A 17,325-nucleotide genomic window follows, 5' to 3' on the forward strand; every position below is an offset into this window, starting at 1 on the left:
TGGCGGTGCAGTGGTTAAGAATCTGCCTGCCAGTGCAGGGGACATGGGTTTGCTACCTGGTCTGGGAAGATCCCACATGCTGTGGAGCAATGAAGCCTGTGTGTCACAACTATTGAGCCTGCACTCTAGAGCCCGCGAGCCACGACTACTGAGCCTGCGCGCCACAACTGCTGAAACCCATGTGCTCTAGGGCCCACGTGCCACAACTACTGAGCCCACGTGCTGCAACTACTGAAGCCCACGCGCCTAGAGCCTGTGCTCTACAGCAAGAGAAGCCACCGCAATGAGAAGCCCGCGCACCACAACGAAGAGTAGCCCCCGCTCGCAGCAACTAGAGAAAGCCCGTGCGCAGCAATGAAGACTCAACACAACAAAGAAAAAAAAAAGTCAGTCCCAATGGATTTTTTAAACAGATTTTATTTATTTATTTATTTATTATTTTTGGCTGTGTCGAATCTTAGTTGTGGCCTGTGGGATCTTTTTGTTGCAGTGCGTGGGCTTCTCTCTAGTTGTGGCCTGTGGGATCTTTTTGTTGCAGTGCGTGGGCTTCTCTCTAGTTGTGGCCTGCGGGCTCCAGAGTGCTTTGCCTTGTAGTTGAGGCCCATGGGCTCTCTAGTTGCTCTCTAGTGTGCGGGCTCGGTAGTTGTGGCTGTCAGGCTTAGTTGCCTCGTAGCATGTGGGATCTTAGTTCCCTGACCAGGGATCCAACCCATGTCCCCTGCATTGGAACGTGGATTCTTAACCACTGGACCACCAGGGAAGTCCCAGTCCCACTGGATTTTAAACATTGCTCCATTTTCCAGAAAGTTCCCTAGGTTCTCAGAAAGTCTCTCTCTTTTTTCCCTCATGTTATCTCTTTTGGTAAGATCAGTTTATATGGAAATGTGCCTTGACGGGAGCAGCATTGAATGATGTTCTTGGTCATGTGTTAGACTATAACCTTTTATATTTTCTGATACTATTCTTGACATTGATCAGAATGGGTCTATCAACTAAATTACTCATTACATGAATCAATATTTATTGAGCATTGATCACTTGCTATGTGCCCGGCACTGTATTCCATGTGGGGAACACAATGGGGATTAAGTGGAATAGGCCATTAGCTTGATTTGAGTAGTATCAGAAAGAAGGTTCTGACAGCTACAGAAACCTCCCTTATAATTTGATTTATCCCTTTGGTTAATGAACTACTCTTTTAAATACAGATATTTCTCCAGAGTTAATACATTAGATTGCTATTAGTCACTCACATCTTATAAATTAGTTTGAGGCCCCAATGACAGCTAATAGGTTAGCTGCCGTGAGGGGATAGCAGTTTTGATGGATGAGGAGGGAAGGGGGAGATGACTTTGGGGCACAGTGTATTGCCAAGGAAAGGCCAATTTTGGGTATGATCAGAGAGCAAGTGGTATGAACACACAGGGCCTGCTAGGTACTGGGAGGAACGGATACAGGCAAGAGAAAGGAAGGGAAAGCAGAAACCAAGATGGTGAATGCTAAAGGCAACCTTTTCTTTGATCTTTGCTAAGATCAGCTTTCATAGTGTTTCTTGTGTCCATTTTCTGAGGTGTGCAAATAGCGGCCCTCAGAAGAGTCCTCAGACTTTTGGGGGGATATGAATAGCCTGGGTTCTCCTGGCTCATGCTTAGAGCCTGGCTTTGCTCAGGAAATCTTCCACCGTGCTCCAAGCATCTCATGGGCACATCTGTCTCCCCATTGATCACAGGGTTGCTTCAACAGCCTTCCTCTCTCACTACGTTGTGTGGCCCCCTGAAACTTGACCTGTGACTAAAAAGAGTGACATTATTCCCCAGGGGAGTTCAGGTATTTGGTTAAGGATGTAATCTGGCCTGGGTTCCCCTAAGAGACCCTCCAAATAGGTACAGAACAGTGTTACTCCAGATCCTTGGAAGAAGTCATGTTTCTACTTTCTCTGTATAATCTACAGCCAACATTTATTCATCATGTACTCTGGACCAAGGCATAAAAAAGTGCTTTGTGTGCAATGTCATCGTGAATCCTTGCAGACAACCCAGTGAAGTATAGGTACTATTTTTTTTTCCCTCAGGCTATATCTGATGAAAAGGAGATCATGTTAGGATTACATTCAGCTACAGCTAGTAGAAAACATTATATCTAATGCCTCAGACAAATAGGGATTTATTTTCCTCATGTCATAGAGGGGGAAGGGAGGCAGTTCATGCCTGATATGGTGGGCTGCAGATGGCACCAACTCTTCATTCCACCCTCTTTAGCATGTCGATTTCTTCCTCTTGTTTGTTACCCTGTGATTACAAGATGGCTGCCCTATCTCTGCCATTGCATCAGCATTGCAGGAAGGAGGAAGAGGAAAGACTAAAGTAGTGGTTCTTACCCAGCAGGCAATTTTGCCCCTAGGGGACATTTGGCAATGTCTGAAGACATTTTTGGTTGTCACGAGTTGTGAGGTGGTGTTGCTAGTGGCATCTAGTATGTAGAAACCAAAGATGCTTCTAAACATCCTACAGGCTACAGGACAGCTCCCACAGTAGGAATTACCTGGCCCCAAATGTCAATATTGCTAAGGTTGAGAAACCGTGGACTGCAGGCAGAGGGCACATGCCAGCGGAGTCTTCGTCTTTTAAAACAGATTCCTGGGAGTGCAACAAGGACTTTTGGTTATATGTCATTGGCCAAAATCTCATCCCGTAGCCAACTGTAACTGCAAACGAAGTTGGGTGATGCAGCTATTTTTTGTTGGGTCCAGTGTCATCCTGAGAAGAACTGGGGTCTGATAGTAAGGAAGGGAAAGGAATGTGGATATTGGATATATAATAGGCAGTATTTGCTTCAGAAAAGTTAAGTACTTTGCTCAGGGTCACACAGGTAGTGAAGATCATTTGAGCCTCCTTTATTGAGGAAGAAGGTCCAGCTGTCATGTGCAGCCCTTTCTGGAGGTCTTTGTGAATAAGGGAAAGAAATGCATGTACTGGTTATGGAAAGCTCTGGAGTTTTTGATCAGCCATAAGCAGACTGGGAAATATTTCTTGCAGGATATAGCATGCAGTCTGTTTTTTATTTATCCCACTGTTCTCTCAGTGTTTGCAGTGGAACTTGCCTTTCCTTCTTGTCCTTATAACCCATGGAGTAATTGATTTCAGGCCTGCTTCACTAATGCTTTTCCCTTCACAAGCCATCAAGCTATTGGTGCTTCATTTCTTCCATTCTGAAAAAATTAAAAAGTGATGTGATCATTATTTGCTTTAAAGGGTATATCAGAGTTTATTCAGGAAAATGGGTGCCCTTCTAAGCGTGTCAAGCGGAAAGATGTTTAATATGGGGATTTGGAGGCTTATGCAATCATCAGGAGGGCTGGGGAGTGAAGGGCAGAGCCTGCCAATGGTCTCTGCTGCCCGCACACGAAAGGGCTCTTCTCAGGAGAATGCTTGGAAGCTGCTGGCAAAGCGCTTTATCTGCTGTCTGCAGATGCCCGTGTGCCTGCCCATAGTTACCAGCAGCGAGTGAATAAATAGTGTCTCCTCCTCTACTTTTCCAGTCTCCTATGAGTGCTTCTCATTCACAGAGTCTAACCTGCAGTCATGTCCCATGGGGTTTTGGGAGATGTAGTTCTGAGGCCTCTCAGGGAAGAATGTAGAACGGGGTTGGGTGGGATGATGTGGAAGTGACAACAGACTGTCTGGCAGAAGGAGCATTTGGGTTTGAATAGAGGCATAACAACACAGCACATTTTTGGGGAAGAAGAGCATTCTTTCCAGATGTTGGCAGTGTTGCTACTAGTATTATTTATCTTTGTGTTCTTAGATGAATAGAGATTCTTTGTATCACCATTCTGGCTCTCTTCAAGTCATGGTGTTGCTAAATAAATAATAAAGGATTCAATGACCTGCATATACAGTGCAGAAGGTAATATACTCTGTGCAGCTCTATAGTGCAGTGGGGGGTCCCAGAGCGTGAGGTTTGAAAAACAATCCATAATTCACCAGCATGCTCTGGAAAGACCAGTGTTCAGAAAACAATTGTGGATGACTCAGCTTGTATATTTCTTTATTTTTTTTTTGAGACTATCTGGAGCTCTGTATTTGTTATAGTTATGTATATGACTTGTGGTGAGCTGATAAAGTATAGTGAGGAATTAAATACAAGGGAAGTACCAGAACAATCTCGGAACAAGGTAACCTGTAGACATATGATGTATTGTTTGATGTTGGGGGCGAGTTGTAACCTCTGGTTATCTGCTCTCCGGGTCATATCAGGCTTTCAGTGTAACTCACAGGGTTTTGAAGGCAAAATTTGATCTGTGCTATATTTGAGTCTCTGGAACAGCAAAAGCCATTATGACTGTGTCCTGCGGCACTTGTAAAATCCTCTCTGAGTCTTGAGTTTCAAGTTTCTGCTGATATTTAATATTTGAATTATCTCAAGGCAGATAAGGAAAACATACTATCTTATTCTATTTATTTCTTGAGTGAAGAAAATTAAAAGGGACTGAAGGAAAAAACTCATTACTAAGAGCAGTGTGCAAAGGTCACTGGTTTTTGCTTTGCTGGAATAAAACTGATGTGTTGGGGGTTGCCTGGTGTCTTATGTTGGGTCTTCTTGAGGCAGAGCTGGAGATGAGGATTCGTGTGCAAGTGATTTATGATTTATTCAGCAAGTGCTCCCAGGAGAAACCAGCAAGGGAATGAGGGAAGTCAGACTGGGAAGGGTGAGAGATGGACCAGGGTGCCGTTTCAGGGGAAGTCTCAGATAGCCTGATCCTGTGGGGAACTCCAGAGGGCAAATTATACCTCACCCTGTGTCCTGAATTGAAGCAAAGGAGCTGGACTTTCATATTCCTGCTACAGGCTGTCATTGGCTAAGGGCTGCTGGGATGGCAGTGGAGATGGGGGCCCAAGGTAGATAAACTCCCAGGAGGAAACTGTTTTGAGTGCAGGCAAGGTGTCCTAGTAGCCCTAGGGCAGGCCTTCAGTCTCAGGTGCTGGCCATTAGAAAGGAAAAAGAACATAGAAGCTGGGGAGGGGAGGGATATGCTGAGGTGATAAAAGGGATCCCAGGGGATCTGGACAGAGGCCTGACAGGGTACTTACTCTTTTGAGTAAGCTGTTCTTTTGTTTTTGTGAAACCCTGAATCTGGGGAGAGGAGAGAGACAAAATTTCTTGAGAGCAAGGGTTGGCAAACCTTTTCTTTAAAATGCTAGAGAGTAAATATTTGAGGTTTTGTGAGCCAAAGGGTTTCTGTCCCAACTATTTAACTCTGCCGTTGTAGTGCAAAAGCAGCCATAGATTACATGTAAATGAGTGGGCGTGGCTGTGTTCCAATGGAACTTTATTTATAGAAACAGATTTGGGGTGGGGAGCCGGGGCAGAGAGTAGCTTTGGCCCATAGGCCACAGTTTGCCAGTCCCTGCTGTGGAGGCTCCTTGTATGTGCCTATTTTTCCTTTATCCATTCCCTATAGACTGTAAAACAGGGAATAAGTAGTATGTCTATCAAAAGGATGGTTGTGATGCATCTTAAATTAGTCTGGACTCTCTACCTCCAATTTTTCTGGCATCCTGGCCATCATTCACGGAGTTGCACAGATAATTTCGCTGGAGGGTGACTCATCTCATTTTATTCCTGCTAAAAATATTTAGTTCTCTCTTGTCTGTAAAACAAAATATAGACTCTTAGCATGGCATTCAGGAATCCCTGTGATCTGGCCAAAGCTGGCTTTCTTGTATGGTTTTCTGTGTCCACCCCTCGTGCTTTCTTCTCCAGCTACAGGAAACTACTCACCATCTCTCTGACGTGCTCTTTGTTTTTCGTCTCCCTGACTTTGCCCCTGCTGTTTGCTCTCCTGGAATGTCCTTCCTCTCAGCTCTGCATTTTGAAATCCCATCCATTCTCTAAGACTCAGTTTGGTCACCTTCTCCATTAAGCATTTTCCCCATGAGGAAATAATCTCTGCTATGGACTTTGATAACAATATCAAATAAAATTATTTATAGACAATATTGTCTATATCTAAACCTTTATTTATCTTGTATTATATAGTTATTGGCTACATTCACTATGCTTTTAGTATGCTGAGGGCAGGGACTAACTTAGATTTTTTTTTTTCTTTTTTGCCCTTCACAGTCAGTTACATATAGTAGATATTCAGTAAACAGAGTTTTCAGATGAAGGCTGCATTCCTGTGTCCTTTGATTATTAATGACTTAAGTGCTGAAACTCTGACATCATTTTTCTTTTTCCTTTTTATAGGCAAGAGCTGTTTTGGCAAAAGTTGGCTATCCTGAATTTATAATGAATGATACTCATGTTAATGAAGACCTCAAGGCAGTAAGTGCTAAATTTACTGTATTTTTTTTCCGGCAAGTTTTACTGGCCTCGGCCTTTCAGCTAACCCAAGTCCAGGCAGTTAAATCTGGTGGTGCCAAAAAGCACCAACTTTTGATTCATTCCTTGGCTAGATATCAGCCTCATTATGCCAGGCATATCACAAGATTTAGAGCAGATTCAAAATAAAGGAAGTGTCAGAAAGAATGTGTAGCTGAGTGGGTACCATAAAGCAAATGGACTTGGATTTGGTCTACTTTGATCATAAAGGAAAGAATTAAGCAAATTGAGTATTTTACAATTAGTGAGCATGTTCTAACGGTGAATGTATGATGTTTGTTGTTAAACAGTCTTTATGTGCTTCATTCATATTAAATGACTAGTAATAAATCTTGCCTGTTGGAAGTTAACTTCATTAAACTTTATGAGTGTTTTGGCAAACTAAGTGCATATACATATGACTCTATAATTTATTGTGAGTTGGATTGTATATTTGCAGTAAGTTACTGATGGAGGAATAGTAATTCTTTTTTATTCCAGTATTTTGGGACATATATTTTCCAGTAGATACATTCATTACAGGCCTTTCTAATCATAACCACTGTTATTTTCCTTCCTACAGATAGTTCTGGTAAAGAACTTTTCTTCCTCACAAAAACCCCTGTTTTTTTTTTTTTTTTAACATCTTTATTGAAGTATAATTGCCTTACAATAGTGTGTTAGCTTCTGCTTTATAACAAAGTGAATCAGTTATAGATATACAATATGTTCCCATTTCTCTTCCCTCTTGCATCTCCCTCCCTCCCACCCTCCCCATCCCACCCCTCTAGGTGGTCACAAAGCACCAAGCTGATCTCCCTGTGCTATGCGGCTGCTTCCCACTAGTTATCTATTTTACATTTGGTAGTGTAAATATGTCCATGCCACTCTCTTACCCTGTCACATCTCACCCCACCCCCTCCCCATATCCTCAAGTCCATTCTCTAGTAGGTCTGTGTCTTTATTCCCGTCTTGCCACTAGGTTCTTCATGGCCTTTTTTTTTTTTTTTTCCCCCTTAGATTCTGTATATATGTGTTAGCATACTGTATTTGTTTTTCTCTTTCTGACTTACTTCACTCTGTATGACAGACTCTAACTCCATCCACCTCATTACAAATACCTCCATTTCATTTCTTTTGATGGCTGAGTAATATTCCATTGTATATATGTGCCACATCTTCTTTATCCATTCATCTGTCGATAGACATTTAGGTTGCTTCCATGTCCTGGCTATTGTAAATAGAGCTGCAATGAACATTTTGGTACATGACTCTTTTTGACCTATGGTTTTCTCAGGGTATATGCCCAGTAGTGGGATTGCTGGGTCGTATGGTAGTTCTATTTGTAGTTTTTTAAGGAACCTCCATACTGTTCTCCATAGTGGCTGTATCAATTTACATTCCCACCAACAGTGCAAGAGTGTTCCCTTTCCTCCACACCCTCTCCAGCATTTATTAAAACCCCTGTTTTTATCATTCACTAGATTTTCTTGAAAAAGTAGTTTTTTGGAATTCATTAAGTAACAGTGGTTCTGAGGTATAGCTCTTTCCTGAAACTGTGATTTAATAAGTTGCATATCTGTAAGCAATCCTAGCTTTATAGATGAACACTGGAATTTTATAAGATTATTCAAAAGTGAGTGAAAGCATTAATTAGAAAGTTTCTCAGTTGGGCTCCAAGATATAGCCTTCCAAAGTATTGATCCAGTTGCTGTGGAGGAAAATAATTGTGCTTCACAGTATCCCAAAGCTCAGACAGCCCATCTTATTATACATTGTTTTGATCCTGAAAAATCTCACTATTAGCATGATAATTAAAGATACTGACACATTTGCCACGTTCATGTACATTATCTTTTAAGCCCCACACTGATCCTGTGAAATAGATGGTGTTTATCCCCATCTCGCAGAAAAGGACATAGAGAATCAAAGAAGTTAGGTGATTTCCTCAGTGCCATGCCAAGCGTCAGAGCCAGGACTGAAATCTGGGCCCAGGAAGCTCTACTTGTAATCAGAGAAGGGGTTTTGCAGGGTTCTTGTCAGGCAGCTCTGCTGGAGGAACAGAGGAGTGAGTTGAAGAGTGGGTGGGAACTGCTTTCCCAGAGCTGGTTGGGATGGGATGAGTAAAGAGTAGGGAGGTCATACTGTTAAGTGGCGAAGTGATTCTTCCTCTTCCACTTGCTAGTTGTTTGATCTTGTGCAGGTTATTTAACTTCAGTTAGCATGCCTTTGATTATCTGGATACTGGAGATAATAATAACCAAGTCTTAGTATTTTTGAGAAGATTAAATGAGATTATGTAAATGTAAAAGCACCTAGCATAATGTGTGGCACATAAGTCGACTCCCCATAAATGATAGCTATAACTTTATCAGTATGAGAACTATTGCTGCTAAGAAGGGCATCACCAGGGCACAAAGTACCTCAGCAGTAGAACCTGAATAATTACATGTGATTGGCAGATACTTGAAGAATGCAGGCGAGAATTTGAGAGGCAGTTTGGTGTAGTGGTTATGAACATGGACCCTGGAATCAAAGTGTCTGGAATTAAATCCCCATTCTGCCATTTCCTAGCTGTGCAACCTAGGGTAGGTTATGCCACCTCTCTGTGCCTCAGTTTCTTCATATCAAAATGGAGATAGTAATAATCCCTCCCTTATAGGGCTGCTATGAGGATCAGATAAGTTAACATATTTAAAGTATGTAGAATTGACCCTGGCACAGAGTAAGCACACTGTTAAGTGTTAGTTATAGCTTCTTCAGTTTTTCACTTATGATAGTAAATTATTTTGGTTTGGAAAGATCATTACGAATTAACACATGCAGTATCCATGTGCCTGAAATTGATTTAAGAGGCTGTACAGATGGAACAGTCTCAGGCCTTAATCAAATAAGATAGCATTCAGGGCTCACTCACGGTGTTTAGTTGATCAAGTTTTGTTGGCAGTCTGCTGCTGTTTAAAGTGAATGCCCCAAATTTAAGGATTCAATAAATGTAGTATCTTTTGTGAAAAGAAACCAGACGCCAAACAGGATGCAGTGTTAGGTGTATTTCCTCATGTCTCCAGGGCCTGAACTGAAGCCATTATATACCAAAATTTTTAAGTACTTTTGTGAAGAAATGGCTTTCACCCAACTCATTGCCGAAGCAGACACAATTACACCCAAGAGTTTCTAACAGTTTAAAAAAGATAGTGAAAAAATCCAAATACATGAAGTAAAAATACATTCATGATCAGAAACTGATAGAGAAAATGAATAAAACCCAACTGGAAAATAGGTAAAGGATGCTTGATGTGATAGTAATAGTGTCACCGAGGTTAATAGCAAAAGGACTAAAGTATTGCTGATACACAGTGGGACTGTGTTTTCAGTTTTGAGGAATATGTAGATAAGGACTACTGTTGGGCTTATGAGAAATTTCTGGTAATACAAGCTCTGAGCATGACAGGCTGTTGCAAATGAAAAACAGCTTACTTTATTTGATGCAAGTGAAGGTGATTCATCAGGTACAAACACAAAAGGAAAGAGGATAGAGATTGGGGGATCGATCAGATGAACGTCAAGGGAAAGGCTGAAAACTCAAGTTGGGCTCATATGGAGATAAGAGCAAATGGAAAAGAACTTAGAGGCAGATATAAAGAATTAGAAAAAAATTTTTTTTTTCTCTTCTGAGGATGACAGGGTAAACTGAGATACCCAGCAAAATATTGCTGAACAACAGTCTTTCTGTAGTCTTTGAAAAGAACAAGAAAAAGGACGTGCCCTTTATGTGAGCCCCCAGTAGCATGCAGGAAAGCCTACTAGTTAGCCCAAAAAGATAGGCATCAGTCCACGTTCACGTAAACCTTATAAGGTGTACCTGTACTGCTCTTTGATGGAGACAGATGCAAGAGTGAGTTGATACCAATTTTGGGAAGATTTCTGTATCAGCCAGGAAAGCCAAACCACATCAGGTATTTCAAAGAGAGGAGATATAATACAGGAAATAGGTTGGAATGCAAAAATCAGGAAGGCGAGGTAAACCAGAGATTAATAACTTTTTTAGGAAGCAGTTACCACCCCTGTGTCTAGGGACACAAAAGGGAGGAGGTGGTGGTACCGTTGCTTTCGAGAGCAGATGAGGAACTGCCACTCCAGAGCAGAGCTGGGGCTGTGGAAGAGGGACTGAAGATTCTTCCAGAGTCATTGTCGGAAGAAGAAAGAGGAGAGAGAGGGAATGAAAGAGAAAAAACACAGCATCCTTTCCCCTCCTGCCACCTGCTGATTTCCACCAGTGCCTCCTATTGGCAGGAAGCCGACTGCAGTGGAGCCTGGGAAATGTGGTTTTCAGATTCACAGCCTAGCATTATATTATAGAATGGAGTAAAAGGGTGGGCATGTATCTGAGAGACAGTAGGTAAATACTTGACCCCATTAGGCACGTCACTCATTGTGAAAACCAATGGAAAATTGCAGTAGGAGCTAAAGTCAGAATCACAGCTGGCCTCCATTTACTTAGGAGAACTGGATGTGGGTAATTTTTCAGAGAAGATCAATGTTTCTGGTGAGTGATACATACATCAACATAAATATGCACGTGGAGATACGTAGATAATATGTGAACCCACATAATATTCTTTGGGGTGGGTCTTGGTCTGCTCTTGCTAGTGGAACACTTGTGTGTTTATGTGTGTATATGATTTTTGTGTGCATAATGACAGAGAGTGCTGCTGCCACTATGCAAGAGTGAGGTGATATTTAGGTGGAATGCTCCAGAAAAACAGGTTGTTAAAATATTGAAATAATTCTGTACTACTTGGTAAAAAAACAAAATGAAACAATGCCACCAGCTCTCTTAAGTGATCTCTGACCCCCCCATGACCATAGAGAGGCAAGAGTGGGCACTGGAGCAAGGTGCACTGATGCCCACCGGCCTTCTAGCCGGTCCTCCGTAACTCCTGCACACGGGGAGTCCCATCTTCGTGTTCCCCTGGCCGCAGCAGACCAAGACCTCCCCTTACCCCCGGTGGTGGCAGCGGGGCATCTGGTTCCTGGTTGGTGTGCTAGTTGGTGCTCCCTCAGAGTCACCCTTATGTGAATGCCTGTGGGAACTGTATCTTCTACAGTGTTCTGTATACTTAGGTTGTTAAACATTTTGAACACCACCCCGTATGTAGGTGTGTATATATGTATACATACATACTACTTACAGCGAAGCCATCTAAACACAGCAATCTTGCGTATTACTTTGCTATTTATATATTTATTTTATTTAAATACTTTTTTTTTTTTAAATTTTTGGCTGCGTTGGGTCTTCGCCGCTGCGCACGGGCCCCCTCCAGTTGCAGCCAGCACTGTTCGTTGAGGTGCGCGGGCCTCTCGCCGTGGCAGCGTCACTTGTTGCGGAGCACGAGCTCCAGGCGAGCGGCCCTCAGTAGCTGTGGCTCATGGGCACTAGAGCGCAGGCTCAGTAGTTGTGGCGCACGGGCTCAGCCCCTCCGTGGCACGTGAGATCCTCCTGGACCAGGCCCTAATCCCCCTCCCCCCCCGCGCCCCCCCCACCCCACCGCACTGGCAGGCAGACTCCCAGCCACTGCGCCACCAGGGAAGTCCGACTTTGCTATTTAAATAAGGGAAAACATAATTCTAAAATCTGGATTACATTAAGTATTCAGAGTTCTTTGGGTGCCTAAAATAAAATCTTTCTTAGAGGTATTTGGATATATTGCTGAGTATGTTTAAATGGCTTTAACTTAAAAAGTGTTCTAGAATCTATACTTCCTATTGGCTTATGTAGTATCTTATCAGCTTGTATTTACTGGTCCTACAGAGAAGCTGAACACATTTCCTTGTTCTGCCCTTATTATGTGTTCCTCACCTTTGGGGAGGGTAATAGCTTTATTCTTCCATTTAGTCTGTTGCATTTGTGCTAGGCATCTAGGATAGGATTTCCACAAAGAGAAAGTCAGATTCCCCTAAATTTTATGATCTGGACAGCTATTCTTAGGAAATGACACGGGAGCCCCAATTAATTCCCCAAAGGTCACTCAATTGAAAAGTCAGGAGGTGGAATTGATTGAAAGTCATTATCAACTTGACCTAGATTTTCACCAGTAACTGAAAGGACAAGAGACTTTTGAGCCAATTATTGTCGCTTTCAGAGTTTAAACATTTTTTTTTGAAGATTACAAGTGGTTCTAAAATATTCATGCACATTCATTCTTGTTGCTATCTCTACAACAAGCAGAACTTTCCCAGTGGTTGCTAGGTTTCATAGTTTTTTCTCACTCAAGACCCTATTGAAATGTTTGAAATTATCAAAGTATTATCACATGGTGGAAAATTTGAAAAATAGAGAAAAGGAATGAAAAAGTCCCTGAATATTGGTACTTGAACATAATAGTATGTACTTTTGTTTTAGTGTATTATTTTATCTTTCTATTTTTGTATAGCTGTAATTGATGCTTATATATAATTTTGTATACTGACCTTTACAGTTAACATATTGTTTTGTCCTTGTCTTCCATAGCCTTCATTACCGTTATTTTAACAGCTGTCTGATATTAAGTAAACTGTGCCCTGATTTATTTAATCACTGCTTCTCCTCCCACTCGTAATTCTTACCTTCTCCTCCTCCTTCCCTGTACTCTCTCTGTTGAATCACCAGTTTTCTTATTAGGACCAATGAAAATAACACTGAAGTAGGAGCCTAATGATTTGGACCGTGTGACTTGGCCAGGTTCCGTAATCTCTCCATCGTTGTTTCCCATCTGTCATATGGGAGTAACAGCGGCTGGCCGTTCCTTACTCCCAAACACTTAACCTGTCTTACAGGAAAAAGTAAAAATTGTCCCCTATTACCTGTGATGTCCATTAACTAAATGGAATAGATTAACTGAACCAGGCTAAGAAATGGAAAATATGCTCAGTTTAATAATTAAAACAATTTAAAATTTATCCTTCTAAATATAGGTAAGATGTTGGCAAATTTGTAATCACTTGCCTCTGAGTTTTGCTGCCCACGATCATTTTCATGGCTATGGTAGGACCATATTTATGTAAAGTATTTTTAGACTTGGAACTCTTCTTTAGGAAATTTTTGGGTAGTTTTCCATTTAGTGTCTGTAGAACAACCTGAATGTCAAGTTTTTGTTTTCGAATGGAACAGGAAAGTAACACTATTAGCAGACTCTTCTAAAAGTAACAACTGACCCCATTGATAGTACAAAAAAAGTTAATATTTTTTTTAACATCTTTATTGGAGTATAATTGCTTTACAGTGGTGTGTTAGTTTCTGCTGTATAACAAAGCGAATCAGCTATACATATACATATATCCCCATATCCCCTCCCTCTTGCATCTCCCTCCCACCCTCCCTATCCCACCCCTCTAGGTGGTCACAAAGCACCGAGCTGATCTCCCTGTGCTATGCAGCTGCTTCCCACCAGCTATCTGTTTTACATTTGGTAGTGTATATATGTCCATGCCACTCTCTCATTTCGCCCCAGCTTACCCTTCCCCCTCCCCGTGTCAAGTCCATTCTCTACGTCTGCGTCTAAAAAAAGTTAATATTTTTGAAGGAAATTCCTTTGGGAGAATTTTCCGGAGCACGCTCTGAACCCAAGAACGTATCTGAATTTTCTGTCAGTTACAATCATATTCTGAAAGTTCTGGCAGAGCTGTGTTCGGAACAAAAGCTGAAAAAAGGTTGAACCCTGGACACATCTTTAAACTGTGTGATCCGGGAACGCATTAGAATTGCTAGTTAGGGTTGCTTCTTAAAACAAGGAGCTTACTCTGCTTCTTCTGAGGCTGAGTATAAACATCTATCTAAAATACAATCGATTGTAAGATTTCTTTTCATTATGAAGCATCTCAAACATCGGAAAAGTATGTAAAATCGTATTTTGAACACCTCTAGCTTTAACAAATATTAAACATATTGCCATATTAGCTGTATACATGTACACACACATTTTAAATGAATAAAGCAGATACATTGGAAATTCTTTGTGTAGTCCTCCTTGACCTAATGTCCTTCTTCCCTGCCTATCTCCTTCCCTAGATACGCTCTCTTGAATTCAGTGTTTCTCATTCCCATGCATTTCTTTATGCTTCTGCTACATAGGTATGTGCCCATAAACAGCATGTAGTATTGTTTTATAAGTTTTAAAATTTTAAATTCTCTAATACATACAACTTGTCTTATTTACTCAGCATTGCTTTTGAGATTATTTCATGTTCACACATACAGACCATTTGTTTAGACTTCTGTGTGGTTTTCCATTATGTGATTATACCACGATTTATTCATCAGCCACCTCCCCTAAGAGTATTGAGGGAGGGACAGTTTGAAGTCTTATCTCTGTAACTTGTTGGCCAAGTAGAACACCAAACATGCCAGGAATTGATACTTTCATTCCTGCCTTTCTCTCTGTGCCATTAATTATTTTATTCTTTTCTTTATTTTTTGGCCTGGTCCCCTGGAAAGATTGCTAAGATGAGTCATTAACAAAAGTTACTCTGCAGACAAAATGAGTACCCATGATATGTTAGGGAAGAGATAAACCTGAGCCAGACACTGGCCAACAAATAGGCTGCTGTCAAGTCTGTAACTGTCAAGTTGTGTATATTCATTCATATCTGTAATGTGATGCCTGTGGGTCTTATAAACCTTCATTTGCCATATTTTAATTTTTGCTTTTAAAAGAGTATCATGGCTTAAATTTACAAAAATATTACAGCTAATAAGAATGTGATTACTCTTGGTTACTTGCTTATTCAAATGTGTATTTTTCTTATTTTATTTGCCACAGTAATATATTTTAAAACCAAAGCATTAGGGATCACTACAAACCACTGCTTTTACTGTTACATGGATATTATTTACAATATTTAGGTTAAGTACTGCTACTTTTGTAGATAGAGTGCCTGTAGAATTAAAACTGTCTGCCATTCTCCTTCCAAAAAAAAGAAAAGGAACTCAAGAATCAATTATGTCTTTCTCCCTATTTTAATAGACAACATTGTTGTGAGCCATCAACTTCCTTTTTTTCCATGCGAGCTATAATCTATGATTTGCCTCTGTAATTTCATGAATCTTTAGTGACCAGAGCATTTTTTGAGCGTTGATAGATAATTTCAGTTATTAATCAAACTATTCTAGTGACTCCATTGTGCTTAGGGTAGAAAATAAGTCTGAATCACTTTCATTTTTTTTCCCTTCATGAACAAATACTGATTACTGTAAATTAGATTTTAACATTTGACTAAATCATCATCTGTGAACTAAACGAGGTTTCAGCTGAATAAACTGAAAGTTTATATTCTGAACTTTCTGAACTATTAGAACTATTAGAAGAACTATTCTGAATAGAACTAGTTCTGTTCAGTTCTAGAAAGAACTAGTTCTTTCTATTCTGAAAGAACTATTCTGAACTATTAGAAGAACCTATGTGACAAATAAATAAAGTACACATTTTTAGAAAAGATCAAGGACTCACGTGGGCGAAGAAATTTCAAACCTAAGATAATATGTTCTGTAAAGGCTAGAGTAGATTTTTCAGTTATAAAGCAAATGAAATGCATTGTAAATTACTGCAGCTTCTCGTTTTTTACTGTCATCCAGAAATGACCATATTGATTTTTGAGCTTTTTATTTTACAAGAAAATCACTGAGATTAAATTTCATGGCTTTGTGAAGACTGGATTAACCGGTGATGGCTGAGAGATGATGTGAGGAGTGCAGCGTCTCTGCTGCTCGCTCATTTGTGTGCTGAAGTCTTTTTTTTCAGAGCCATCTTTTATCTGCACTTAGAACAGTGATGGTTGTGGTTTGTTTTATTCAGATCAAGTTTTCAGAATCTGACTACTTCGGCAACGTCCTGCAAACCCGCAAGTATTTAGCACAGACTGATTTCTTCTGGCTGAGAAAAGCTGTTCCAAAAACAGAGTGAGTAAGAAAAATAAAAAAAAGAAAGAAAGAAAGAAAGAAAAAAAAAGTGAAATAGATAAATATGTTGGTGGGAAGTGGAGTTTCTTTAGAGCAAACTTTGTAATTCCCCTCAAGTCAGAGTAGCTGGCTCGCCAGTTATTTTTGTTTGGCAAAATTTGTGTTATGTTTTGGCAACTCTTATTTCTGATATTATATGAATCAGTTGTTCAATCTAATTATGACTACCCTACTCCTAGCATCAACACATATAAAAAGAAGGCTTATTAAGATGCAAATGTTCTAATCATTTCTAGATCTTGTTGTGAATATATATATAAGCAAATTTCTCTAGAATTTCACACTCAGGCAGAAACTTTTGAATATCTTAAAAACCAAATATTTAAAAAGTAAAGTATGATTACAAATGTAGAAGTAATTGTATACAGGCATACCTCATTTTATTGCACTTGGCTGTATTGAACTTTGCAGACAGTGCGTTTTTTACAAATTGAAGGTTTGTGGCAACACTGTTGTCAGATGATGGTTAGCATTTTTTAGAGATAAAGTATTTTAAAATTAAGGTATATACATTTTTTTAGCTATAATGCCATTGCACACTTAACAGACTACCATATAGTATAAACATAACTTTTATATGCCTGGGAAACCAAAAAATTTGTGATATTTGCTTTATTATGGTGGTCTGGAACTGAACCTACAATCTCCGAGGTATGCCTGTGATTATGAAGTAACTATAGGATCTTTGTTGAGGTAATGCGTGTCAAAGAACTGATAGCTCTATTATTTTCCTTCAGTAGCAGTTATGATTTATATCCCTCTTCTCAGCAAGCGGTAAGAACTTTTCCTACAGGTAGGGAAGTTTCACTAGGAACTATTGGGGTCAGGGCCACTCATGATTTTCTTCCCTAGCAAAGTGTGAATGATGATGATGATAGCAACTAAAAATTATTATGTGTTTATAATGTTCCAGGAAGTGACTTACATATTTTAATTCATTTTATCCTCTAGTCAGTTCTGTGAGGTAT

General features: G+C 40.3%; 1 protein-coding gene across 4 annotated transcripts in view; it reads left to right on the top strand.

Annotated features, from left to right (window-relative positions):
• PHEX (phosphate regulating endopeptidase X-linked) overlaps positions 1 to 17,325 on the top strand; it is a 195,443-nt gene that overhangs the window by 122,177 nt on the left and 55,941 nt on the right. For 3 of the 4 annotated variants that reach the window (XM_007174661.2, XM_057539101.1, XM_057539100.1), the window contains 2 exons: positions 6,250 to 6,327; positions 16,194 to 16,297. In XM_007174661.2, coding sequence (XP_007174723.2) covers positions 6,250 to 6,327; positions 16,194 to 16,297 — 182 coding nt within the window. The remainder of the gene's footprint in view (positions 1 to 6,249; positions 6,328 to 16,193; positions 16,298 to 17,325) is intronic. The other variant, XM_057539099.1, reaches the window with a different exon arrangement.

Source organism: Balaenoptera acutorostrata, chromosome X (assembly GCF_949987535.1).
Source record: "Balaenoptera acutorostrata chromosome X, mBalAcu1.1, whole genome shotgun sequence".
Classification (NCBI taxonomy): Eukaryota; Metazoa; Chordata; class Mammalia; order Artiodactyla; family Balaenopteridae; genus Balaenoptera; species Balaenoptera acutorostrata.